The following is a 27,331-nucleotide window of genomic DNA, read 5'->3' as shown; positions in this document are numbered from 1 at the left end:
AGCTGTCTTCTTTCCCACCGCCCTTTCCCTCAAACCAACTCTTGTTTTTTCTGCTGGGGATCTCTTGCTGAAGTTCAGCAGGGATGAGGTGTAAGAAAAGCTTAGCAAGACCTGTAGATGGTGTGGGAATCTTGCTCTGATCTTCGCCCCACAGAGTCTTTATGACCCAATTCCACATTTGAAGTCAAGCACCCGCAGAGAGCCACTGAACCAGACTCGGCTCAGGAATGCTCCAACCACAGCCTCAAAACTCTAGGTTCCATGGTGGGAAAACCAAAGCAAGGGAGCTGCCCAAACGCTGCACCCACGTCCAAGCGTTGCGGCGTAGGACGGGTTACAAACTGAGCAGCTGGCTCTGTTAGGTCTGGTTACACATTGTTAACGCTAACTATGACATGGAGAACTCCGGAGCACGTTCGCCAGACCCGGGTGTGCCAATGCCAAATATTATAAATTGAAATGGAAGAACGTGTTCTCTCCTTGCACTTCCTCTCCTCACACGTGAACAACACAATAGGGTGAAGATATGCCAAAGCCACACAGCACAACGTCGCTTGGGGAAAAACAAGATAATTAGAGGGTGAGCATGGATCTGTGATTAACTGTGAGGGCCATGATACATGTTGGACTTAGCAGGGACCTGGCAACAAAACTTCCTTCATTTAGTCACACCACTGCATATTAATTTAAACAGGATGTTGAATGCTATTTCATGCATTCTGACTTATTTACACTGTTCAAGTGTTGGATTCTCACGCTAAACATGACTCAAAAATTTATGACTTGTGCCAAAGACACTCCTTCAGGGTTTGTAAAAGGTTTGTAAAGTATGACCCTGTATGACATCATAAAAGGTGTAATTCCTTATATGGGCACTTCTCCTGGAAAAGCGTGCAAACAGCAATCAGAGGTGTGAAGAGCACACCCATCAACGTGCTTCATATGTTAATTCATTAGCCGTTGTTTAATTCAATAAATGTTTTGTCTTCGTTTTATTTGTGTCGATTTCAAAGCTTGCAGGCGATTGCTACTCAAAAGCTTTGCATGCTCATGACTCTATAGCTCCGCCCACAGCACACCCTCGGTAGCCCGACAACTGTACAGCTGTATCCGTCTTTTATTCAGCCCTGAAAACACAACTCTTAAGCAGGGTTTAGCTAAATTAATGATGCCATTGGAGATTTTGTTCATTCTCCTTTCAAGGAGAAGCTGTTCTTGTATCTCTGTTAACTACATAGAATGTAGCTGCCTGGTGTATTCCATGAAGGCTGCAACTTGAAACAATAGTCTGTTCCTTTTATCTCTTTCCAAAAAAAAAAAATGCTCTAAATGCATGCTTGCATTTACTACTAGAGACACTGGAATTAAGTGCATGTATTCTCAGTTCACAAAGTCAAGGAATCTGATTGAAACGTTATTTTTCATGCTGTGTCTCCCTCATAGAGCAATCGATTCAGCCCTTGCTGCAGGCAGAAGTGAAGAGTGGCCCTCTGCAGCAGCAACAGAAGGCACTGGATCAATACAAAGTCATCAAGAAGGCAGACACGGCCTGAGCACCCAGCTCACCGCTGTTCACATCTACTGCCTGCTAAAACAGTTGCCAGTCACAAATGTTCACGCTCTACTTCTACAGACGCAGATGAAAAAGATGCCAGAGACTCTGAGAGATGGCACATACCCATTCTTTATAGACAAAGACACTGATTTCTATCTCGAAATGCTTTGAAACTGTGCGCTGTCATTGGGTTTGTGTGCAGACTGGATTTGAAAGCTTGAATCTGGGCTCTTGAAACCCATTACACAGCCTTGCTCGCTTAATGACATCCGCAGTGACCCACCAGGCCCGGAGTCAGGCACAATCTACACCAGACTCAACAAGTCTGTTGTCGCTGAGAGGGCAGGAGGTGAGGGCTAAGAGCTCTGTGTTTATGAGGGCTCCAGTGAGCATAGAAACCATGCGCTGCAGCACAGAAGCATTCACATGGGAACTCGGTGAGAGCTTGCTTCAAGCATGTCGTGTAAACCCAGGCCTCCTGTATGGTTTTATGATGTGCCACAAGCTTACAGGGATTCAAACTCCCTGAGAACGGTGAGCAAACTTACCCGCAAATGCAGCTTTTTCACCCTGAACTGTTCTGGATGTGAGCAGGGGGCCGTCATTTTTATGGAAGATGAATGACTGTGTATGTTTGATGTTTTGAAATAATTTAGAGTGGTATATGTCTATTTAGATTATGGTGCTGCAAAAACAGCTGGCTGTATGAGTTTATTGACTGTGTAGAACAGAAGTGTGATTGTGTTTGTGGGTCTGTTACAAAACCTGGTGAGCAACCGAGGCAGCTGATTTCTTAGAGAGCTTCGTAACTAAAATGGAACTTCTTAAGTGACTAATTTGGAATGTTCTACATAGGAAGCCACAAATAACATTCCTCATGTGAGGCACACTGCAACTGGATCTGCTGTTAGCATGTTGTAGTTCACAATGCAATGCTCTAATTAACACAAATATACATAGTATACACAAATATGGGGTAAAACCATTTTCAATTATATTATACATAACAGCAGGTCTATAATATATATTATATTATAACTATTTATGAATTAGATTTAAGTCCATTTTAATGAACTTTCACCTCAAGGCATTTTGTATTCCCACTAATGGACAGTCGGTTTGAGCCCAGTGCATTATGGGTGTTTTTGGCAAGAGCGCTTTTTCTCTGTTTCTCATGTAGCACCTATTAAAAAATGGCCTTTTTACTGATACACTGCCAAGTTTTGTTGAAAGCCAATCTTGTCAGTGGTGAATTACCTTTAAAAGACAACTCTGTAGTTTACCTACCCCTAAAAGGTTCATAGCAGTACCTTAGAGTGACCGCTTTTTTTAGAGGTAAATAAGGTACAAAAGTTAGGGTGTGGGAAATTTATCATCTGTGATAATATTATAACTGTTGTTTAAACAATACATGCAAAAAAAAAAAAAAAAAAAAAAAAAAAAACATGATGATGCCAACTAGAACGCAGTTAAAATGCCTTGCAATAATCTCAGTATCCATAACCCCATTTTTATATTCATAAGATATTACTCACCTTTTGAGTCAATGATTCAATGATCCATTCATAAAGACAGTAGCTTGAATCAACTGCTTTCAAATAATCCTCTGTTTGGAATGAATCGTTTGAATGATTCAATCATTCAGTCATATAGACAGCCACCTGTTTAATTTCTAAATCAATCAGCTGTTTTGATTGAATCGTTTAAATGAATGACTCAATGAGTCAATCATACAAACAGGGAATTGTTGCCACCTACTGGTGGTTTTAGTGTCATATTTATTTATCCATGACAGGCCTAAACCTGCCAAGGTTTCAACATAAAATGCACTAATTATCATTATTGAAAAAAAAAAAATTCCCACAATTTAGAGATATAATTTTTTTGTCTATATTGCACATCCCTAGTACAAAGATGTCTCTTTCTACTGCCCCTACAGGTGTTTTTTTTTTAAATGATAGTGTCTCTTTCTTTAAAATATGTCATACAAAGTGTGTGTATGTGCCGTAACCTCACCTGTACACTGTGGTTGGGGGGTACTTGGCAACATCATAAATCAAACGTATGTGTCCCTGGTACAGCTCTAGGGCGAGTGGGTCTTCGTCCACTTTATACAACAGAATGCCATTGTCCTTATCTGTGGCTACCTACAAAGAAAGAGAGGGGTAATGGGAAAGAGACAGCAAAAGATCAGTGAAGGAAAACAGAAGGAAGGCTTCTGAAGATTGAGGTGGAAGGGTAAAAGAAGGATGTACAAAACAATCAAGAGTGAGTGATAAGCACACTATTTCAATACGACATGCACACCGAGAGAGATCCGCTGCAGGCCTGACACTTAACTCCCTGTTTAGTCGAGGGCAGCAAATGGAACGCCTGCGAGCAAGCTGTGATGGAAAACAGCTCATGTTTATATATAAGCACTAGGACGAGAGGAAAGAAAAGAGCAGATGATGGCTTATGGAGTGTGGAAGCCCATCTACACATCAGTTGACACCAAGTGGACTGCTCACATTCACACCCTGGAGGCATATGAGCCGTTAATGTGTCCCTGTATTCGGTTTCTGTCAGTGGATATGTCACAGGAGGACCAAGTCATTAACGCTGTTTAGCACAGTTTTACTAAGAGTGCTAGAAATAAAAAAAGCAACCTAATTTGATTGCTTTTCTATATTTGCAGTTCCCGAGAGTGTTGCCTTCTAGGGCCTGTTAACACCAACAGAGCGAAAGCTGTAAAATATTCAGAAAGTGCAATGATGGAATGTCATTCTCTTTAATTTGACTTAAAATATTTATCAGTTCCTATGATAATGGACAACAACTGGACCAAAAACCGATACCGATTTTTACCGATATTCATTTTAAAAATAAAAGATTGTGTTAAAGTGGAACTACTGCAAGTATGCTTCAGGCACACATTAAATATCTTGCATTTAAAGACTTTTATTACACAAAGATTAAATATCCATCAATAAATAGTGACATTATGACACATTTTAGGCTCATTATTAAGAAATGTGGATTGGGCACAAGTAGTACTCCAAATAAAGTTTAATTATAATTTTTATATCAGTAAATCTCAAAAGATATATCAGTAATTATGTTAATAGATTTGAACTATACTGTGTGAAATACATTTATTTTGAATATATTACTTGTTTCTTTACTCTTTTTTTAATGCTAAATTTAGCTACATGCTAAATGTAAATTTAATGAATAGTAAACATACATGCAATGAAATACAGAGGAAATATTTCGAGGAAAATACCAATGTTTTTTTTTTTTTTTTTTGTAATACTCTATGAATATGGTATTTGGATTCCTTCACAAATTTTTGCAGTATTTTAAAATAACTGGTTAATTTTAAAACAAAAAAAATCAGGCATGAATTTTAGACTTGTGATTAATGAAAAAATAAATAAACATTCACGAATCATAGATACTGTATGCACATTTTCTTTTTAAAACCTCATTGTCTATGTTATCTTCTTGCCAAAAACTCAGACTTGTTTTAGAAAGCACCATTACTTAACTCACAAAGCCTCTCGGAGAAACCCGAAAAGTAGAGATGCTGACGTCCACAAGGAGATAAACAGCCACTGAGCTCTTTTTCATTTCTCCTACTTTAATTAACATTAGTGTGCCCTCTCGACGGTGAGAAGATGGGATCATTTGTAGGAGATCTAGCGGTTACGCAGGGCCCCTGATTGCTACGGATAACAGCCGGCTCAACCTCTATTACCATAATATATGTCCTCAGGAGAAGAATTATTCACGCAGGTGGACAAGAGGTGACATTCTCATAATGTCAGAGAGGCCAAAGCTGGCTTAGACCAGCCACCGTGGATGAAAACAGACCTCGACAGAGAGACAGATCGCTTCTCGTGGCAGCAGATGTGAGTTCGGGAGATATGTGGGGTCTGTATTACAGAAACTGATCTGGGATCCTTTGTTAAGCATTACAGGAAGTGGTTACAGGCATACCTGGAGGGATATGTGCATGGGTGGTCGGATCTTGGCGCCTGAGAGCTCCAGATAGGTATCTTTGCCAAGGAAGTGCACTGTGACCATCTTATGACACTTGGAGCCAAGTGGACAGCGGCACACAGGCTCTCCCTCCACGACCAGACACTGCGCTCCATTCTGACAGTAAGATTGATCACATGGACTCGTCTTCTGGAGTATTATCATTGGTGGAGGAGTCTCACAGAACAGCCCACTAAGGAAAGAGAGAGCGTGAGGGTCAAAAGTTTGGAGTAATTAGGATTTTTTTTTACTGTTTTTAAAAGACATCTTTTATGCTCACTAGGGCTGCATTTATTCGATGAACAATACAGTAAAGTAATAATAATGTGAAATATTTTTAGTTTAAAGTGACAATTTTCTATTTGAATATATGTAATAAAATGTAATTTATTCCTGTGATGTAAAGCTGAATTTTCAGCCACACAATCCTTCAGAAAACCTTCTTGAATATTAAGTATTTTATAGACATGTGCCGATACAAAATAATAATAATATCGTAATAATAAACATGCATGATATCGTAATCGTGGACACTTCAAATACTGTAAATGATTATACATCACTCTGATTTTTCAAACGCATTCTAAGAACACTAGGAAAATTCAGTTGTATTTTTTTTAACTAATAGTAACATTCTTCTGTAACATTAACAGATACCTTGTGTAACAAATGTAGCAATTTCACATAATGTTAATGAATGCATTAACTAACATTTACTAATGAGACCTTGTTGTAAATTATTACCTATTGCATATAAACTATAATTCTTTTTCACTTTAAGCAATAAAGCAACACACAAAAATGTATAGTTTTGCTTATTATACCTGTTATAATATAACAATTGCAACTCATTTCTATTCTGTGATTATATACAATGATAAAAGCTTTTATACCATCAAATGCCTATATTATTACTGAATATTATATTAGTATAGTATATTACTGGAAACAATTTAAGCAATTTTTAAGCACTTCTTTCTTTCTTTCTTACATCTAATTCACAAAAGAGATGGAGACAGTGTTAGAATATTGATAGAGTGTCAGGACGGGTGGTAAGGCAGATTAATGCGGGGCTCAAGACACCATCAGGCCCTTAATTAGTAGCTGTAGTGGAGTGAGGGATGCTGAGGAGAGAGCTATTGTTCTTCTGTACAATGCCACACACACACACACACACCCTAATGTTATAATTAGCCATATGGCTATTCATCGTCTGTGCGTGTCAGGTTTAACTACACACTATCATATAACAAAGGACCAACAGAAGCCTGCTGTGTATGTGTGTAAGCGTGTATATGTTTGCATCATCTATCAAGCCTTTCATAATCATAATGAACACAGGTGTGCAAGTATCCTAGCTATCAGAAATGTATGTGCATGCTTTTTGATTGATTTCTAACCTACTTTCACTTTTGCAGATGCAATTGTGAAGAGGGAAAAAGGGGAAATTATGAATAAAAGGAATAAGTAGATTATTGATTGATTTATAAAAAAATAAATAAAAAAATTTCAGGGTCAATATTCATCAAAAGTTTTCATATTTAAGTATTATTACTATTTAAAATATAATAAAACTTAAATATTAACATTCAAATGCATTTTATATTAATATACTATATAATATTACTATTAAAATATTATGATGGTATTGATTAGTTCGGATTAGTCTTTAGCAGTTTAACTGAATTCTATACTGCGTGCAAGGAAATGCAAGCGTGTGAGTGTGAACACTGAGTCTCACCTGAACCCCTCCTTGCACACACACGTGTATCCGTTGATGGCGTCATTACACTCTGCTCCGTGCTGGCATTTGTTCTCCAGACAGTCGTTGTAATCCTGCTCACAGTGCTGGCCAACATAACCCGGCAAACATTCACACCTGAAGGAAAAACAACACCAACAACAGTTTAGATGCTAAAAAAAATTACTAGCAAAAGGGGGTGTCCTAACAAAAAACACTGTTAACTACTTGGCAGTGATAGTGAGATCAACTATAGAGTGCATCAGTGCCCACCCACTTTTTCAGCAACATTGCTTGCAAAATACTTTTTGCTTTTTTAAGCATTTGGAAAAAGTTATTTGTTGAAGACATAAACCAAGCCAATCAAAGAAGTATATGAAAAGTAAACAAAGACAAAGTATGTTCTGTCCAGTTTTAGCGAGTGAAAGAACTACAATCCCATAAAGCATTGCTAATTGAAATTAAAATCTATTAATTTATAATTGTTGTTTGTTAACATTTTTTTCAGCAAAGAACAAAAACTAATTTCAAATGTATATATATATATATATATATATATATATATATATATATATATATATATATATATATATATATATATATATATATATATATATATATACACACACACACACATCACATAGGTGTAATGGCTATTATACTGTACAAACTGTATATTCTATGGCCCTACACCAACCCTACACCTAACCCTAACCCTCACAGGAAATATGTGCATTTTTACTTTCTCAAAAAAAACTCATTCTGTATGATTTATAAGCGTTTTGAAAAATGGGGACATGGGTTATGTCCTCATAAGTCACCCTCTCCTTGTAATACCTGTGTCATACCCATGTCATTATACAGAGTTGTGTCCTGATATGACACAAAAACATGCCCACAGACACAGACACACACACACACACACACTTATATATATGTGTGTGTGTGTGTGTGTGTGTGTGTGTACACATGAATTTCATCAGCATCGTGGTAAGTTTTTCCATCACAAATTCTGCTATTAAGCATTATTATTTTAAAAATAAGTTGCATTAATGTGAGCAGTTGGTTTGAAGAACAGCATATATCCTCAGAGCTCACAACAGGTCTGTCTTGAATTATTAAACTCACTTTCCTAACGGAGAGAAAATGCTACTTCCAGAACCCGACAGTTGCTCTATTACAGGCAGCTCATGTTGTCTTCTGTGTGAAGTTCTGACCAGAGGAGCTCACACACTCACCTGTAGCCCTTACTGAGGGGAACACACTTGGAGTCGTGTTGGCAGAGGTCAAACCCGGGCAGACAGGGGTCAATCACCTCCTCACACAGATCACCTTAGAGACACACAAAGAGAAGGAACAGATGACTCTAACAGTTGCATTCGGAGTTTTATCACATGCTGAAACACTCAGGGCCTCTGATGTCTACGGGTGAAGCAACTCTTTGACTGAATATACAACATGTGTGTCACGACCCTCCTCGAGGTGTTTTCGCCCCTTACACCATCTGCCAGCATTTAGACTGTGTGAGGCTTTTTCTCCTCTAGGCTCAACTGAAAACATCTTTGTGTGATGGCAAAGTCTTTCTAGAGCACACAGCTCAGCAGGATCTACTCTAAGGCACTAAATCACTGCCAACCAGAAACTTCAATACGTTCCCTGTTCCCGTCCACCTGCTGTAGGACGTCTGGCTCTGCAACAGGCCATACTGGGTCTAATCCAACCTCCACATCCCTGCACTCATTCAACCAGATTCCCAGTACTTCCTGTCTAGCACACTTGCACTGGTGTTGTTAGTTGCATGGCACAGCAGCAGCTCAGAAAGAGATGTACCCTCTCCGTGCTCAGACCCTTGAGACAGGTTTAGGTGGTCTGCTGCCAGGCCAATTTCCTCTAGACCCTTTCTACAGCAACTGTGAGTGTTCTTCAGGGAATCAGTGCAGTCGGTGTCTACAGCTGATGTTTCCTCCATCCACCTCACAAGCTCAAGCTGTGGCTTCTTAAAATAATTCTGGATGTTGGTGGGAAGATTTGTGCTGACTGACGTTAATACAGAACAATCCTCAAATGTTAAAATACAAAACTGAGATGCAGAAATACAAAGAGAATTGAGAAGGAAGACTTCACCCTTGGCAAAGTGTGGAGATTCAACATTAAACAAGGAATGAAGCACCAAATTGCCTTGCTTTGTTTGGGGTATAATGAGATTTTGGAACATTTCTTTTGTTGGTATATGCTTACTTTACATTTCAAGTTTGGGGTTGGTTTTTTTAATGCTCTAAAAAGAAGACTGCATGTATTTGGTCAAAAAGACTGTGTTGTGAAATGCATTGTTATGAAATATTAGCACAAATAATTACAATTTAAATATATATTTAACAGCCATTTCTTCAATTTGAAGTGTCACATCCTTAAGAAAGCATTCTAATATTCTGAAAAAGAACAGAATTTTTTAAAATAGAAATCGTTTCAAACATTATAAATGTCTTCACTGTCACTTTTTATCAATTTAATGCATCCTTGCTGAATAAAAGTGTTAATTTGTATCAAAATTAAAAATCCTCAAACATTTAGCAATAATGTATGATTTTTTTTAAATAATATATAAGCCCCAATACAAATGTAAAATATAACAATACAAGCCCACAATGTCTATGGGCAAAAAGTTAAAACAATAGAAAACATCATCTGTACTGTATATTAAATCTTCAACCTTCCTTCTCCCCTTTCATTTCACCCACATAAATACAGTACATACTTTTAATATGAAACTAATGAAAAAATATATTCTATGTTGAGAGTCTGATCTATAGCCATTCTGGTACAATTGAAGAGCACTACATACTTCAACTGCATGCAGGAAAAATCACGAATTAGATTTTTGTTAAATAAGAGCCAAAGATGATACTTTCATGAAACGCAACTGAGAACTCCATTAAGATCAACCTCTGAGCAATAACTTTTTTCTCTTGCTTGGTTTAAAACTCAGTTTTTAAGACTGTGCTCTTTAAGCGGGCAGCTGTGTGTGCCCTACAAGCTTAAGGATGTGGCCAGGCTTATACCGCAGCAAGTACACACTCTCTACACCAACTGCACCCGCTCCAAGGGAGGTGGGCAAAGAGGAATGCCGTTATAATGACAGGGCCCGCTAGGAGCAGTTGCACTTCCTATTTTGAGGAAAAGAAGAGAGAACAAGAGCAGTGGTGCCACTGGACAGCACTTGGCAGATCTGAAGTGGAAATAAACAGACAGTTTTAACAACAGCTGAACTTTAAATCTGCCTGGTCAGGACTTCTGTCAAAAACGGGTTTGTTTAGTAAAACTGCCCACTACCAGTCTTAACATGTATATTATTTTGGTTTCTTAATGTTTTCTTAGCCACCTCAGTTGTGGCTGGAGGATATAAATGAAATTGGCGCAGTCTTGCCAGTGAAATGGCCTCATTGTGGTAAGACTAAGATGGACAAGTAGGGCAATATGACTAAGAAAATGGTAACAAAGAGTCTGAATGCATTCTGAATGCATTTATTGTCTGGCTTAATGAGCTTTAACTGGTACCTCTGTAGTTCGGAGGGCAGACGCAGGTGTAGTTGTTGATGCCGTCCACACAGGTGGAGTTATTCTCACAGTCGTTGTCTTCACAGTCATCAGGATTCAGCTCACACTGCTGGCCCTCGTACCCAGGCGGACACACACAGCTAGAGGAATGGGAAGGCACAGGACAAGGATCAATACTTCAAATGTTAGAACAAATGGAAACTTGTGGGTTTCAGTGATTTAGCTCTGTTGGGTAACACCCTGATACTGCCAGACGGAGCCAGAACAGTGTCATTTGTTGCCATTCATGTCTCATTGTTTGGTCTTTAAATGTCAATCCAACATCCTTCATTAGTGCACTGCTCACAGCCAACAGGAGCACTTTGAGTTTTGGTTTTAACATGCAGTAACAATAGTTCAGCCACTAATGATGGTGCTGGTAAATTTATAACACTCTATATGTTCTTGTTTATTGAGAATATTGGGTTTTTGGAAGAAGATCTTGAGACACCGAATAAACCTGGACTCACTTTTATAGCACAGACTGTCCTTTTCTAAGCTATTAAGCATGACAGCTACTGGTCACCATCCACTTTCTTGAAGGAAAAGAGCAGCCTAAACATTTTGGTAAACATCTCATTTTGTTCTGTCAAAAACAAGCAATATAATGGTGACTAGATGATGGAAGAACCAGCTCATTTGAGTCTGAGTCAAAATGCTCCTGGAGTCCATGACTGTTTTGGTCCTTGAGTCTGAGCCATATTTTCTTGGTCATTGAATATGAGTCCAAGACTATATTTTGATGGTCTTGGTCCTCGAGTCAGGGTTCAAAATCATATTTTAATTTTATTGGTCTTGTCCTGCTGGGAGCATGAGGACTCAGACTCAACCCTTTTCTGGTCTTAGTCTTTAACCAAAATCAGCCCACTTCTGGTCTCGGTCTAGACTCAGACGTGACTCTCTTATAATCTTAGTCTTAACTCAAATTTGATAATTTTTTGGTCTCAATCTTGATTCAAACTCAATCTCTCTTCTGTTTTCACTTGTGACTCAGACTCAACCCTCTTTTGATCTCGATTTCGATTCAGACTCAATCTCACTTCTGTTTTCACTCAGACTCAACCCTAAAATCAGACTCAACCCTCTTTTGATCTCGATTTTGATTCAGACTCAATGGATTCTGGTCTTGGCCCTGACTCACACTTGACCTTCTTCTGGTCTTTGTCTCGATTCAGACTCAATCTCTTCTGTTTTCACTTGTGACTCTGACTCTACTCTTTTTTAGGTCTTGAATCAGACTCAACCCTCTTTTGATCTCGATCTTGATTCAGACTCAATCTTTCTTCTGTTTTCACTTGTGACTCATACTCAACCCTCTTTTGATCTCGATCTTGATTCAGACTCAGTCTCTCTTCTGATTTCACTTGTGACTCAGACTCAATCCTCTTTCGGGTCTTGAATCAGACTCAACCCTCTTTTGATCTCAATTTTGATTCATACTCAGCCTCTCTTCTGTTTTCACTTGTGACTCAGACTCAATCCTCTTTCGGGTCTTGAATCAGACTCAACCCTCTTTTGATCTCAATTTTGATTCAGACTCAGAATCTCTTCTGTTTTCACTTGTGACTCAGACTCAATCCTCTTTCGGGTCTTGAATCAGACTCAACCCTCTTTTGATCTCGATCTTGATTCAGACTCAATCTCTCTTCTGTTTTCACTTGTGACTTAGACTCAACCCTCTTTTGATCTTGATCTTGATTCAGACTCAGCCTCTCTTCTGTTTTCACTTGTGACTCCGACTCAATCCTCTTTCGGGTCTTGAATCAGACTCAACCCTCTTTTGATCTCGATCTTGATTCAGACTCAATCTCTCTTCTGTTTTCACTTGTGACTCAGACTCAACCCTCTTTTGATCTCAATCATTATTCAGACTTAATTTTTTTCTGGTCTCAGTCCTGAATCAGACTCGACCCTCTTCTGATCTCACTCTTGACTCAAACTCGACTCTGTTCTGGTTCGGTCTTCACTGGGACTCAGATGAGCTGGTTTCAATTACACCACCGCAAATTACCTGCTGAAATTCCATTTTTCTCTGTTGTTTTGGCTTCCTGTTGCTATCCGAAAGACTTATAGGTCAGATCCATCAGTGACTGAGGCTCAGTGTTTGATAAACCTCCATCTCCATGGTGACTTGTTGAGCAACAGCAGTAAAACTTATCTCAATGTTTAGCAGAGCCCACACCCATCTGTACCATTCCACCCAGTCCCTGCCCTCTGGCTGCCAACTCTCAGAAACTATGCCAGCAACCGATATATTCCACCCCCAGACACATAAAAACACACAAATCTCTGGACTCATTTGCAGTTTTTTTGTTAAGTCATTGTGCAACTCTGCTCCTGCTGGATGTGAAGCGGCTGCCCTACAAAAATTGAACAGAGGCCTAACGTGACATTACCAAAGTTGCTGGGTGATTTATAGGACACGGGGGACATTTATTGTGCCATTACAACAATCTGCCTGTCTCTTGCTTCTTTCAAATGTCCAGGGGTGTTACAAGCTTTACATTTTTAATACACAGATTTTCCCCAGACGTGCATTTTAACAAATCATTTCAGTTTTTAAATCTTATTTATATCCTTTTTGAAACTTGTATTCATAGCGATAGTGTAAACACTGTGCAGACTACATTCAGACCAAAACTCAACATTTCAGGCCACAGGTCCAACAACTTCCAAGCTATTCGATGGCTGACAGAATATCATTTCTACAGTTCTGAATGTACCTGTAGTGTCCGTCCAGTCCAGGTGTGAGGTGGCATGTGCCTCCATTAACACACGGCAGGCTGATGCAGGCGTTAATGGGGATCTCACAGTTACGACCCTAAGGAAAGAGAAAGCCTATGAGCATGGATGAAGAAACAAAGAGCTTAGGTTTTAACATGTCTGACCCTACATACTGAGACAAAGGTCACAATCAGATGGATACTTTCAAAGGTGAAGCGGTTAAAGGAATAAAAAGCCATCATCTACAGTATTACGTAATGAGTTCTGTGTAAAATGTCAACTTAAATGTTAACCGCAATTTACCTTTCAAACAGGGTTAAGGAGTGGACATTAAAGCCAATGATTAGTGGTGCTTTCTATGGTCATTGTTGCTCATACTTATAATTAGGAAATCTGTTTTAATCCCTTAACCTTTAACTACCATCCAGAACACCCTAGCAACCACATAGCAACATAACAAAAACACTCAGAACATATTAACTCGTTTTGCACCACTCAGATTTTCCTCAGCTAATGTAAAAGTCTTGTTTGTTTACTATTTCTATATCCAGGCCCAGAGCCGAGTTTAGTTTAATATCATGGTTTATGGATGATATATGTCTTGTCCTGATCCTTTTACACTCCGGGGCTGTAACTCCGTGACTAACACTGTCTATTTCAATTTCAGACAAAGGCTTTTGCCACAGATATGCCTGTTTCCTCTGCTCTCCTCAAAGGGCCCATATGTCTGTTTTCTTTCTCTCTGAGTATCTGTTTTTCTTCTTCTTTTTTTGGTCTCATGTTTGACTTAATTCAGTACTCTTGAACATTCGAATCAATCTTCACTTACTTCGAGGACGGATGAACACCTGCAAATGACCTTGAGAGCTGCGGTTTTAATTAAAAGAGCTCATTGGTTCGGTCTTGTAGGGGGTGCAAAGGGTTAAGCTCTTATCTGTTCTTCAACAGAACAACACTGACAGGAATCCCATAACCAAACAAAAGGGTAATGATTGCGCGCTGCATCCCGGACACACACACACACACACATTGGCCATGCAACCGAGTCTGTTTTATATAAAACTTTGGTTCGCTTGGGTTTTCAATTGGTTTTCGTATATGCATCCGCAATCTGATCATTTAATAATTCATAAATAATTATAATTTTCCCATCCGGTCACACTTATCATTGCACACAGCAGCTTGTCTTTGTATAAACTGCCTATGAAGAGCAGCTCACATTCTTCAAATCTCGTGTAATGCATTTGGCCACAGCCCAAGACCCCACCGCCAAGGTCACACCACCGAGCATCCCCTACACAAACAACTGCAGCCTGAGTACAATAGGAACTAATCAAGAAACATCAGAGACAGTGAGTTCAGCGTCGGGAAGATGGATGATGAGGCTCTCTTGCATGTAATGAAGCACATAACTCATAGGAATATTCTGTACACACGTGCATGAGGATGTGCTGTATTTGGGGTGGTGGATGTTCACTCACCTTGTAGCCAAAAGGGCAGGTGCAGCGGTAGGAGCCTGTGACATCACTCACACATGTGCCGTTGTTCTGACAGGGAGTCGCCAGACAGGGGGCGCACTTGGACATCAGATTCAAATCTGCTGGCCCTGAAACACACAACACAAAATGTGAAGTATAAATGAGAAAGGGAAGAAGAAATAAAAGTGAATGGAGGTGACATTAAGGTCAACATGAAACAAACCTGATCACATTTTCTGTGCATGTTATTACTATAAAAAATAAAAAAATATTTATGTACTGTTATAGCATGCATTTATTATTTTGAATTCACTTTTGTTTTTCCAGGTTTGAGTTTAAGTTTTAATTATTTCTTGATTAATTAAGATTTTCGTAAATATTTCTATTTAGCTTGATTTTATATCAATTTTAGGTTTTTAGTTTAGTGCAGTTTTCACTTGAACTTTTCAGTTCAAGGCAACATTTCTAATTCTTGTTCTTAAAGTTTTTTTTTTAAATCTAATTTTATCTATTTTAGTTAATGAAAAGAACTGAAAACGTATAACTCAACTGATAACTTAAAGTTTTAAGATGTAGTTATTGATAACAAGACTGCTCTTTTTGGATAACCACAAACCGTTGACTCCATTCTGGTACGTAATGTCCACTTTTCATGATCCAATCTGTTCTGAACTTAATAAAATCAAGTCATGCCCTACAGTATTTTTTTCCCTCAAATATCTTGTTTTGTTCTAAAAATGTAATTTATCAAAAAAAAAAAAAAAAAAAAAAAAAAAAATTTGTACTAAACTGCGGTGGTACACTTGTACCAATATGTACCATTTTGTATTAAATAAGGTACAATTATGTACTTTTAGCTTTTGTAAATTAGGAAACTGCCGAATTATAGTTTGGACCTTATTTTTCATGCTTACTTTTTGCATACTGATTATTTACTTAAAGAAACAACAGAAAAATGACAGCATATTATTTAGGGAGAGAAAGAGAGCAGAAACTGACCCAGTGCATGGCACAGATCACATTTAAACCTGTGTCTCCCACATGAGCACCATGGCTCAATGTGTCTGCAGCAGATGTGTTAATTATGAAGAGATAAGACAGAAAAGATCCTCACCCTTGCACTGGAATTGACTGAGAGGGGTGGTCAGCAGAAGACGGTCTGCCATGTCGGGTGGTCCAGTGCAGCGGGCGATGCCAGGCTCTTTAAACCCAGCCTTCACCCATTGAGACAACCAGCGCAGCTCGCAGTCACAGTACAGGGGGTTCGCACCTAGAGCCCTGGATCACAGGAACCAGAAATGCATTGAAAAATATCAGTATGATTCGTTAGTCTAGTGTATTTTCAACTCTTCATTACAAAGCCAACTTCTCCGGTTACTACACACTTCATTCAGTTCAACAGGCCCTTTATTCCTCAATGGGGATTTTTTTCTGACAGTTCTTTTCAATGAGGAAACAAGGAGCTACAGTAACCCCGCTCCAAACCGGCATAGGAACTACAGCCAGAGAGGAAAAAAACAGCACCACCATAAGCCTCCATAATAGATGCTTTTAGCTGTAATAAAATTTACAAAGATTTCCTGTGGGGCTTGGTCTCCGAGCGCGGAGCACAAGGCTGCTCTCTCTCTCTCTAGGTTGCACCCGGTAATGAGGTAAAACTAACACTGAGTCTAAAGACCTGAGTCGGTCTCTAAGCTTGAGACCGGGAGTCCATCATTAATAGAGGCAGAGAGAGCATGCTTTTACACACACACACACACACACTTACAGATGAGACAGAGATGTCAAGTGGCTGAAGGCTCCCTCCGGAATAGTTGAAAGGTCATTTCCGTGGAGGGTTCTGAAAGAGAAGAATAGAAAGGAAATGAAAAAGCGTGGAGCTCCGGGAGTTGCTTCCATTGTTTTCCACAATACAAACGGAGATAGAGAAAGAAAGGACTGGTCATTCACCGCACTCAGTGAAGATTACAGGACACCGGTGGGAACGGCAGATTTGCATTGAGATGTCAATGTATGCTGTGTCGGTTCTGTTTAATAATTTCTCCTGTTGTATCACGGGGCACTCTGCCCACACATACACACTCAGACTGCAACCTGAGAACATGATTGGACAGCTACGGGACCTTGAGGCCACGTCAGCACTGGCCCTGGGGCATTCTGGGAAATTAAAAAGTGACAATGATGACTGCCTGGCAGACTAATCTTAAAAGGGCCGGAATAAGGTGGGCGTCCTTTGGGCTGTTTAACATATCTGTGCACACAGGGTGTTGATAACCTATCCAGCCCAGGATGAATCTTAAACTATGAGCACATATTTCAAACTCACTCTTTGATTTGTCTCCTAACAACTTACAAGAGTGAATATACATGCATCTCAGAACTTTTTACGCATGGACAAATGTTTTATTTTTTTATTTTTTTTCATCACATATCAAGATGCCAAATAAATATGTGATGGAAATTATATTTTCAATAGAAATGTTTCCCTTTTTCATATTCTAGTATCATAAACACATGTACAATATTTTATAACAATTTTTTTTTTTTTAATTTGGTTCATAAGTGGTATTTACCTAGATTTTTCTCACATACACTACAATTCAAAGGTTTAGAATCAGAGATTTTGTTTAAAGAAATTAACTTTTTATTAAATCAATCAAATCTGACAAAAGATTTCTATTTCAAATACATTTGAATAAATTCTGTGTTATAAAAAACATCAAGGTTTCCACAAAAACTTCCCAATCTTTTGAACGGTATGGTAATTTTTGCACAATTAATATTTAAATACTTCATGCTTATTTTACACTCTGCTTAGAATATTATCATTTAAAATTTCATACACTGAAAAAATAGATGTAGAAACATTTTTTTTTCTGAATTCCTATAATCTTTGATTTATTTAAATTTAAAACCTAAAAAAAAAAAAAAAAAAAAATGACAGTGTATTTTTGAGTTTGAGTCTGTAAGTAGTCTGGTAAGTAACAAAAATAAACGAAGGCATCTTAAAAAGTTGCCAAGACCATTTTAATGTGACTTTCATACAACCAAAAAAAAAAACCTTTTCCCTGTGGGACTTAAGTGCTCTTAAAATCTATTGCTTCGTTCCTTCAGAACTAGCTTATGCTGTGAACATGTTGTTCTAAAGCAGCTTTGTTCAGGCAGTAATCTCCCAATGTTCATGAGGCAGGTTATTAGGATCTGACAGAGGTGTTGTGGTGCATGGGGACTGAGTGTGTGTGTGTGTGTGTGAGAGAGAGATTGATGTGACTGTGTGTGTGTGTGTGTGTGAGAGAGAGATTGATGTGACTGTGCAGCAGATCGCTGGTTCATCAGGTGAAAAACAAAAGGGAGTCTTACAGCAGGCGGAGAGAACGCAAGCCATCAAATGCATGAACCGGGACACAGCGAATTTGATTATAGCTCAGGATACTGCAGAGAAAGAGAGAGCGAATATGAGTGAGACACAGACACAAACACACACTCATTTAATGTCAACATTTCTGTCAACAGTAGTAATCACATTCACATGACTGCACTGCCACACACATCTGTCGACACAGAAACTGTGTTTGATTGTTGGATCTCTGTGTTACTCACAGGGTGGCGAGCTGCGTCATATTGCTGAAGGTGAGAGGTGCAAGAAGACTGATGCTGTTATTACTGAGGTCTCTGCAGAGGAAACACACACAAACACACAGCAGATTCAATTACACACACCCTCAGAACAACGTCTACAACATGCCTTCACAATCCAAAGCCAGAGCATGCAAACACGCTTACAAACTAAACCGTTTACTGCAAAAAATATTACATGCTTAACTTTTGCAAAAAACTCACTCATTTTTAATGTTTCAGGGATTATGGGAAGGCATGTTGGTGACTGTAAATTTTACTGCATATTTGATTTCCTTAAGTGGTTGAATGTTGCATGAAAAATGCATGAAAATCAACTAAATTTGCTTTGTACCTTATCTATAAAATATGGCTAATTTTTATATATCAATGCTGCATATGGTCATATAAACAAAGAAAAAAGCAGCATCAGGGTACGATGGCACAAACATGAAGAAACATGAGCTAAAAGCATGACATTGAATAAAACACCTTCATGTACATTGCTGATAAAAAAAATTAGAAATTGTAAATTATACATTCATTCATAGATTTACTTGCAAAACAATATTTTACAGTAAAATTACATAAAATGCACTCTTTACAGTTTTCACCATATTTGCTAATAGTAACTGCACTTAAACAATGGACAGGTTTTTAATGTCACATTTTCCTTTTTTTTTTTTTTGTAAACAAATCTTTTGTGTGTATACAGGTGCTTCATATTTCCTAAAATTGCTAAATGAATCCCCGCAGGTTCAGGAAATAAAAATAAAGCTTAAAACAAACATACAAATGCATGCATTTAATTCACAAATAGGTCCCTTAAAGGTAAAAGTGTGTGTCCAATGAATTGAAATGAAAAGTGGAGAAATACATACAGAAGTGTCAGGTGTTTCAGATTAGCAAGCTCTTTGTGAACGGAGGTGAGGAGGTTTCCTTCCAAGTATCTGAAACGATAAGAAAAGTCCTGTTAACAGGCAAGTCTACAATCCTCAAACAAATCAGATTCATTTAAAATATCATTTCAGGCTTAAAAATCAATATTACATTGAAAGCAATAGTCTTATTACCACAAAGTGGCTCTAGATATAGAGAAGTGATGCTAGGTTTCAGAAAAGCACCACCGAACGGTCATGAAGTGTGGCTGCTTATGTACAAAATGTACTCTTGGGTGAGTTTCATCCTAATTTTGCCACTTTGTGAGGTGCTAAAAGGCCGTTCCACTGCAAGATGACAGGACGCAGATAATGGGGCTTTGATAGGGAACTCATGGTCTGCTATCAAAGCGATTTGATAATGGGGTCTGTCAGTGAGCAAGAGTCTTGTCCTAAAAACTACGACCCAGGAGAAGAGGTCAATCCTGCTGGAGTTTTCCTGCACAACCCAAGAACCATTACCGACAAGATGTGACACTGCACCAACCCTTACCTGTCTTCTATAAACTGAAAAAGAGAGAAAGAAGAAGCTGGAAGGAGAAACTCACAGTTCGGTTGTATCTTTAGGGATCCCCTTAGGCAGCGAACGCAGCCCGCGGTTACTACAGCGCACCACGGTGTCCGAGCACGAGCAGGAATCGGGACAGCGAGGAACCGACGGCAGACAGATATTCTCTTCAATACCTGAGAGAGGAAGACATGCATATTTAACGCTCCTTTACATCATGCAAGAGAAAAATGTAATATGTGTTGCTAACAGATTTAATATAGAAACTCATCAATTCTTTAAAAGGAAGTAATGGAGGACAGAGAGAGAGAGAGAGAGAGAGCACAGGTGCACTGAAAATAGCCCATTCTCCAAACACGGGTATCATTATTACAGCACATGCTTGTGAACTGATACAGTGCACAGGAGTTTAAAATCAGCAGCTAAATATTGCTTTTGGCCTCGCTCGCTCCACATTTCCTGCAAGCAATACTTGTAGCCTCCTCCCGAGCTGCTTTCATCCGAGCTCTGTAAGATGCTATCTGTAAAAGGCTGAATTGCCCTGCAGATTAAAAAGAAACAGTGAATTAAGCCATTAATGGGAGGTAATGGAGACCGAGATATGCTCCAACAATAACACGCAGACCGAGTCTGGACGGAGAACGCTGGATCTGGACGTGTCTGCAAACGCAGAAGAGCCAAAGGGGCTGTGGGCTAGTTTTACAATGACTGGACTCCTTCAAACGACCAAAAATATCTTCCCGTAAATCAATTTAGTTTGACTTTGTTACTCTAGCTGTAATTGCAGGGCACTGAAATAGCTGGTGAGTTTTTTGGAGCCCCGCTTTAGGAACTAACAGAATAACAAGACATGAGTCCTGACAGACTTCTTCTTCTAACTAATGGGCGATTTCTCTCACTTTCAACCTCTTTGTTTCAAAGTGCTTCGGCCGTCTACAGCTGAGCCGGCTCTCTTAACACGATATTCCCCCGAAGCAGCAAAAGAGCTGTTTCTTCCCAAAACACCCTGAATTTGACAGGGAGGCCTTCTGAAACACAGGACCCTGGCCAGACAGAAGCCAAACCGCAGTTTCTTTTTCTCCGTTAAACTTTATGTCAGTCTGGAGAGGTTCTGTTTCCCCCCGTCTTTATGGACACTAGTTGTTCCCTATAAAAACTAGTTAATGCTGAGGCCTCCACGCTCAGCGTTGAATTTGTCCTTGTGCTGCCCTCTCAGAACGGCCTTGTGGGGAGCTGGACGGGTGTGTGATTTACCCTGACGCTGGGAAGCAGGGAAATCTGAGAGAGAGCCTCGGTCTGGAAGGAGGAGATGCAGCGGCCTGATCTGAGCAGCGTGATTTCATGGGAACTGGAGATGGATGTGGTGTGGATGGCACATGCTACAGAGCAAATACTAGCTGAGGTCTGCAAACCCTTGCTCAGCGTCCTGACAGTGCTAACAAAAGTGTATATAAACAGGCCAGTGTGGACATACAGGAGTTGAAGAGTATGAAAGAGAATCATCATTGTACAGATGGAAGTATAGATTGTCTGTCTGTCTGTCTATATGTACAGTATATAGATAAACATATAAAGCAGTGGTTTTCAACCTGTGGTCCAGTCCATTCTAGGGCTGTGCGATTAAAAGAAAACGTCCTAAAATCACGATTTGAGCGTGCGCGATTTCTAAATCGCTTTATAGCACAGTTTTCCGTGGCCCTGACCTCCCGTAGTATGCTATCTGATCCAATCAGAATGCATTGCGCCTAGCGTGAGAACAGAGACTGGGCATATGCCTAACTCCAGGTTCACACACTGTCTGTGATGCGCCTTTTTTCTGAGCCAATGTTGACGGATCAGAGCGTTCTCACTACGGTAAAAGGCTAGAAATAAAAATGTGCGAAAATAATTCATGTCTAACACATGAGCATAGAGTGAATTTGTTAGTGAACAGGATGCAGTTTAAGTGAGAGGAGACACGTTTTAAGTGTGCACACTCTCTCCTCGCAAAGCAGCGTGTATCTGAGCAAGCACGACCGGTTTTGTGACAGAGCAAAGGAAATCTGCTGCGAACAGAGAGATTCGCACTCGTGCATTATTTTAATGTGCTTTCGCGTTATATTTATGCGCTCTCACTGCTGACCGCATACACTGCAAACACCTGAGGCACCGCTACAATTAATGAGCTCTATGAACAATGCATGGCAAAAAGGAAAAAAATGTCCCTGTATACAGGATTTTTTTTTTTTGCCACAAGTCTATACATTTTTTTACATCTTCACTATAGTGATAATTTTGACTTATGTCTGTTCTAGAGATGTTACAACTTTTTGATAAAGCTCTGATTGGTTTTCTTTTGGAAATATGTTTAAAATTAATCCTGAATGCATTTATGACTGTAAAAGCATATCGGTGTGTGTCACAATTGCAAAATTGATAAAAAAAAATCGCGATAGTTTTTTTTTTTTTGTCCATGTTTATTCAATAAATACAGTTTAAAATCTAGCTTAACCCTTAAGTTATTAACCCAACAATAGCGGGGTCAGTTAATTTTTTTGAAGTGGGCCGCGCAAACATGTGTTTGGTTGTGTGGGCCGCGAGTTGAAAAAGGTTGGGAACCACTGATATAAAGTATGTGTGTGCATATATATATATATATATATATATATATATATATATATATATTTATATATCTAATTGCATGGACCACATTCAAAATTGTTGTGAAAGAGGTGATAAACCTGTATATATGTACAATATAACATTTACTGGGTAATTAAATCCATATATATATAGAGTGTGTAAATATATATAAATATGTCCCTAAATTATTTTATCATCATTATATTACTATTATTTTATAAATTATTTACAGCATTGTATAAATGGAGACTTAGAGATTGGAGGATAGAAAATGTCAAAAATAATAAAAAATTATATATATAATTTTAATTAATAATTTAATTTATAATTAAATAAATAAATAAAAAAAAAAAAAAAAAATATATATATATATATATATATATATATATATATATATATATATATATATATATATATATATATATATATATATATCCCTAAATTATTATTATTATTATTAATGACAACATAAATAATATATTAATATATGCATATTTTTATATTTATATATTATATGCTAATCATATCATAAACATAATATTACAATTTGTAATATATCATCACATGTTTGTAATAAAAGTATAGCATATAAACGATTCATAACAATAAATCACTCACCAGCCATTGGCAGTGGTGGTAAAAGTTAATCTCAAAATCTGTGATTGTCCTAAAGTTAAGGTGGTCAGGCTGACAAGGTGCATGCTCCTTCATTGAGCTAAAACCACTGTGACGCACGACTGATTTATTTCTCAATATGCATTCTTTAATGCAGGCATTTGCTGAGTTACTGATCCATCAACAGCAGATATAGTGCAAGCGAACAAAAGAGAGTTATACCGTCGCAGGAGAAATCAGGCATGGCTACGTCCTGAATGGGGATCTCTTTCAGGAAGGCAGGTTTCTGGCAGCGTGGGTTGCCACTAACCACCCTGGTCTTCTTAAGCCACAGTCCCAGCCAGGCTAAGTGACAGTCACACACGTAGGGATTCGACAGCAGGTTACTGTACACAAACAGAAAGAAAACACAAACCCCATTACTGTATAATTACAACGGAAAGCAATCAGCAGGGTTAAATTACCACATAAACGATTAAACTCCAGCCCATTTAACCCAGCAGGAGAACCGAATTTGCATTTAGATAGCAATACAATTACATATTGTGACTGCGATGTGACCTGCAGTGCTGACAGCGTTCGATAGCAACGTTTGCTATGTTATTACATTGTTATAAAACAGACACTAATGGTAAGCTGCTTTAAAAACTAATAAGAGGTCTTTCTAAGACTAAACTATTGAAGATACATCCTAACGTTCTCGACATATGTAGAAAATGCAAACCTACACCCTATAACCTCTCTGGCCCAAGCTGTACATTTTTTAGACTCTCTCTTTAAAATTGTCTCCGATGTTCTTAAAATGTAAATTGCCATTTTTGGGTTCCATCTCAGTGTTATCCTCTGAACCATAAACAAGGTAATGCCTAATTGTATCATTGCTTGCTCGCTGCAGCATACTGTTAAAGTCATGTATAATATCATATATGCATTCTGAAGGTATAATTATTTTTCTCCTTTATACTATGAGCAGTATTAATATTATTTTTATATTTTAAATCATTATTATTTTTCTCTCTCTTTTTTAAATTAATTTATTTATTTCCCCTATTAATGATGTAGTTGAATCTTTTTCATATGTCATTGTGTTTTAGTTTCAGATTATTGGGTCAGGTAGAATGTGAATATTGTAAAATGTAAAAGTGCAATTTTGCAGTAAAAATTCTATGACCCTAAAAAAACTAAAACAAAAAAACCCTGGAAACAGGGCTCATGAATAAGACACATTTTCATCACGTTTGGGTATAAACCGATCCATCAATCAATGGCTACAGGGACTGCTGGAATAGAGGCTTCAGAATCAAGTTATTTGGCCCATTTTTCATGCGTCCTCACTGAGTTCTGTAAGTTCAGGTGGTGGCACACAGACCTAAATCATAAAAGTGTAGCCTTGAGTTGAAAGCGTCACCAGCAATGACTGTAGGAGGCCCACCAGGGAGCCGGCAGACGGGATGCATTACTGAAACAGACACAGAGGAACTCTTTCACAGAGTGTCTGCTGCGCTACAGCCTCCAGGATAAATTCATCGAGTGTGCTGACCTTCCGCTGCTTCGCTAATAGATGCTTCGCAGCTTAAGAGGATGTGCTCATGTTAACACCATCCTGCAATGTGCTTGCCTTTACTTATTCCTACATCGCTTTCTCCACACACTGTAAAGGGCAAAGAAACACTGGCTGAGAGAGAACAAGCCAGGAAGACGTTTGCTTTGGGAATGATATCACACACTAGACATGAGTGAATATTTATGCTGCTAAATTTAATAAATGGAACATAACTGACAAAACACGTGGCTATTTTTACTTTTATAATCACAAATGCAAGGACTCAGAAGTAACCTCTGTCCTGACTGCTCACTCCAAACTCTCCAACCGGAAACACACTCCCGCTCTAATTTCGGCCGAGGTGGAGGGATGAATGATGGAGTGAGAGAGAAACAGGAGGGAAGTGAGCCCAACATGCCTGCTGCACTGGGGGAAGAGAAAAGGTGGAGAGGCCTTGCTCTCTCTCTCTCTCTCTCTCTCTCTTTCTCTCTCTCTATCCCCCTCTCTCTCTCTCTCTCTCTGGATATTTTTAGCTGCCCTGTACTGAAATGGACATGGCTGTGTCAGCCGCTGGGTAATTAGAGAGCTTGAGTCTGAAAGAAAAAGCACAACATATTGATTGGAAAACTCGGATTATGGCATAAGAATGATAAAATTGAAGGTGTTTTCCAGATTCCATATAATATTTTTAATGTACAAAATATGTTAATTTAGCTGAAAATAAGCATATCATACATTATCATACTCTATTAAAAAAGAATATTTAGGAAAAAATAGAATATAGAAGGGAATATTTAATAATTATTTTTTTTGATGGAAAAAAACATTTGAATTTTTTTTAGTGTAAACATTTACAAAATGTATGTTTATATAAAAACTATATATATGCATTTAGCATTCTTGTACTCTTTTACACACACACACACACACACACACACACACACACACACACACACACACACACACACACACACACACACACCAATAATTACATTAATTAATTTCTGAAATTAATTAAATAATAAAAAATGAATATAGAACAGAATATTTAATAATATTTTAGAATACAATATTGTATTTAAATAAAAAAATAAATATGCATGTTTTTATTAAGAATGCAAAGCAAACAAAACATGACAACACAAACAATTTTTTTAAAACAAAGGACAGCCAAGCAAAGCAAACATGACAAAAAAAAAAATAAATAAAAATTAAATAAAATAAAAACAATAAAAGACAGCAAAACACTAAGCAACACACACACACACACACACACAATATATATAAACTGTGCTATAGTGCTAAGCTAGAAAAAGGTTGTAAAGGAAGTTTATGGCTGGTTTACGCCTTGATAAAAAAGGAAAATATATGTTACTGATTGGATGAATTCATTGTGTCAATTCTTCCTGTTGTTTATGCATGCTAAACTTGATTAGACGGTCAGAACGGAAGGAATGACACCCCATGCAAACCAGAACAGTCTCTCTGCTCACATATTTCAGCAAGTAGAGCTTTCACCCAATGAAAAAGAGAAGCATGTGTATTGCTGCATGTTGTGATGTGTGCCAGGAATACAGCCTGATATGATCATTCAGATGGTTACAGAGGCTTGCTGTGTTGGCAGTCATCATTTACATTTTTTTTTTCTAAATTATGATTCCACCAAAAGTAATTTTGAATGCTTAACAGCATCTGTTTATCTACGAACATCTGTGAGATCTCTTTCAGCTTTCTCTGTTGATCTTTCTCTTTCTTGTCTTTCCCTCAGGGCTGTGACACACTAGAGTACATTTTTTTGTTGATCAGTTCTTTGTTTACCTCCCCTGCAAAAAGCTATGCAGATATTAATCTGCATTAAAAATGCATTGCACATCGTTTTCTCCAGCTGTTCCCAATTTTTTACAGCATACAATCAAAAGTTAAAACAAAATGGCAGAAGAATTAATTCACTACATTTGCCTCTTTATGGGCATCATCATCATCATCGCACAAAATTTTGAGTCCATTTTTAGACCGCAGAGCAATTTTTCCTTTTTTATAGCCATTTTTGAATAATTCACCCTGCCCCATGGGGCAAGCCAACATTTTCTCCTCTGAGGTTCAAGAAACAACCAGGACAAGAAAACATAACCTCATAATTTTGAACATCAAAACATCTGCAAACAATACAAATTCTTCGCTCGAACCACATCCTCATCCGCTTTGCATATGAAGATATAACAGGCGCTTGATTGGTGGTGGTGCGTGACCTGATAGACCGTGTTTGACTTCCTGCGTCTTTGTGAATTTTTCAACTAACTCATTTGTGGGTTTGGAACGGAGACAGGAACTAGTTTTATTAGGCAGCAGAGATTTAAAATGCCTAATTCTTTCAA

General features: G+C 38.3%; 1 protein-coding gene across 1 annotated transcript in view; it reads right to left on the bottom strand.

Moving 5' to 3' along the window:
* The window catches only part of slit3 (slit homolog 3 (Drosophila)), a 162,489-nt gene that overhangs the window by 7,974 nt on the left and 127,184 nt on the right, over positions 1–27,331 (bottom strand). Inside the window, exons 19-32 of the mRNA XM_026281176.1 lie at positions 23,636–23,799; positions 20,217–20,352; positions 19,612–19,680; positions 18,716–18,787; positions 18,476–18,547; positions 16,884–16,955; positions 16,230–16,393; positions 15,119–15,243; positions 13,637–13,734; positions 10,875–11,014; positions 8,558–8,651; positions 7,320–7,457; positions 5,537–5,771; positions 3,572–3,702 (exon numbers count right to left, since the gene is read on the bottom strand). Of these exons, the coding sequence (XP_026136961.1) occupies positions 3,572–3,702; positions 5,537–5,771; positions 7,320–7,457; positions 8,558–8,651; positions 10,875–11,014; positions 13,637–13,734; positions 15,119–15,243; positions 16,230–16,393; positions 16,884–16,955; positions 18,476–18,547; positions 18,716–18,787; positions 19,612–19,680; positions 20,217–20,352; positions 23,636–23,799 (1,710 nt within the window). The remainder of the gene's footprint in view (positions 1–3,571; positions 3,703–5,536; positions 5,772–7,319; positions 7,458–8,557; positions 8,652–10,874; positions 11,015–13,636; positions 13,735–15,118; positions 15,244–16,229; positions 16,394–16,883; positions 16,956–18,475; positions 18,548–18,715; positions 18,788–19,611; positions 19,681–20,216; positions 20,353–23,635; positions 23,800–27,331) is intronic.

The sequence above is a fragment of the Carassius auratus genome, chromosome 14 (assembly GCF_003368295.1).
Source record: "Carassius auratus strain Wakin chromosome 14, ASM336829v1, whole genome shotgun sequence".
Classification (NCBI taxonomy): Eukaryota; Metazoa; Chordata; class Actinopteri; order Cypriniformes; family Cyprinidae; genus Carassius; species Carassius auratus.
This window is presented reverse-complemented; position numbering and strand designations above follow the sequence as displayed.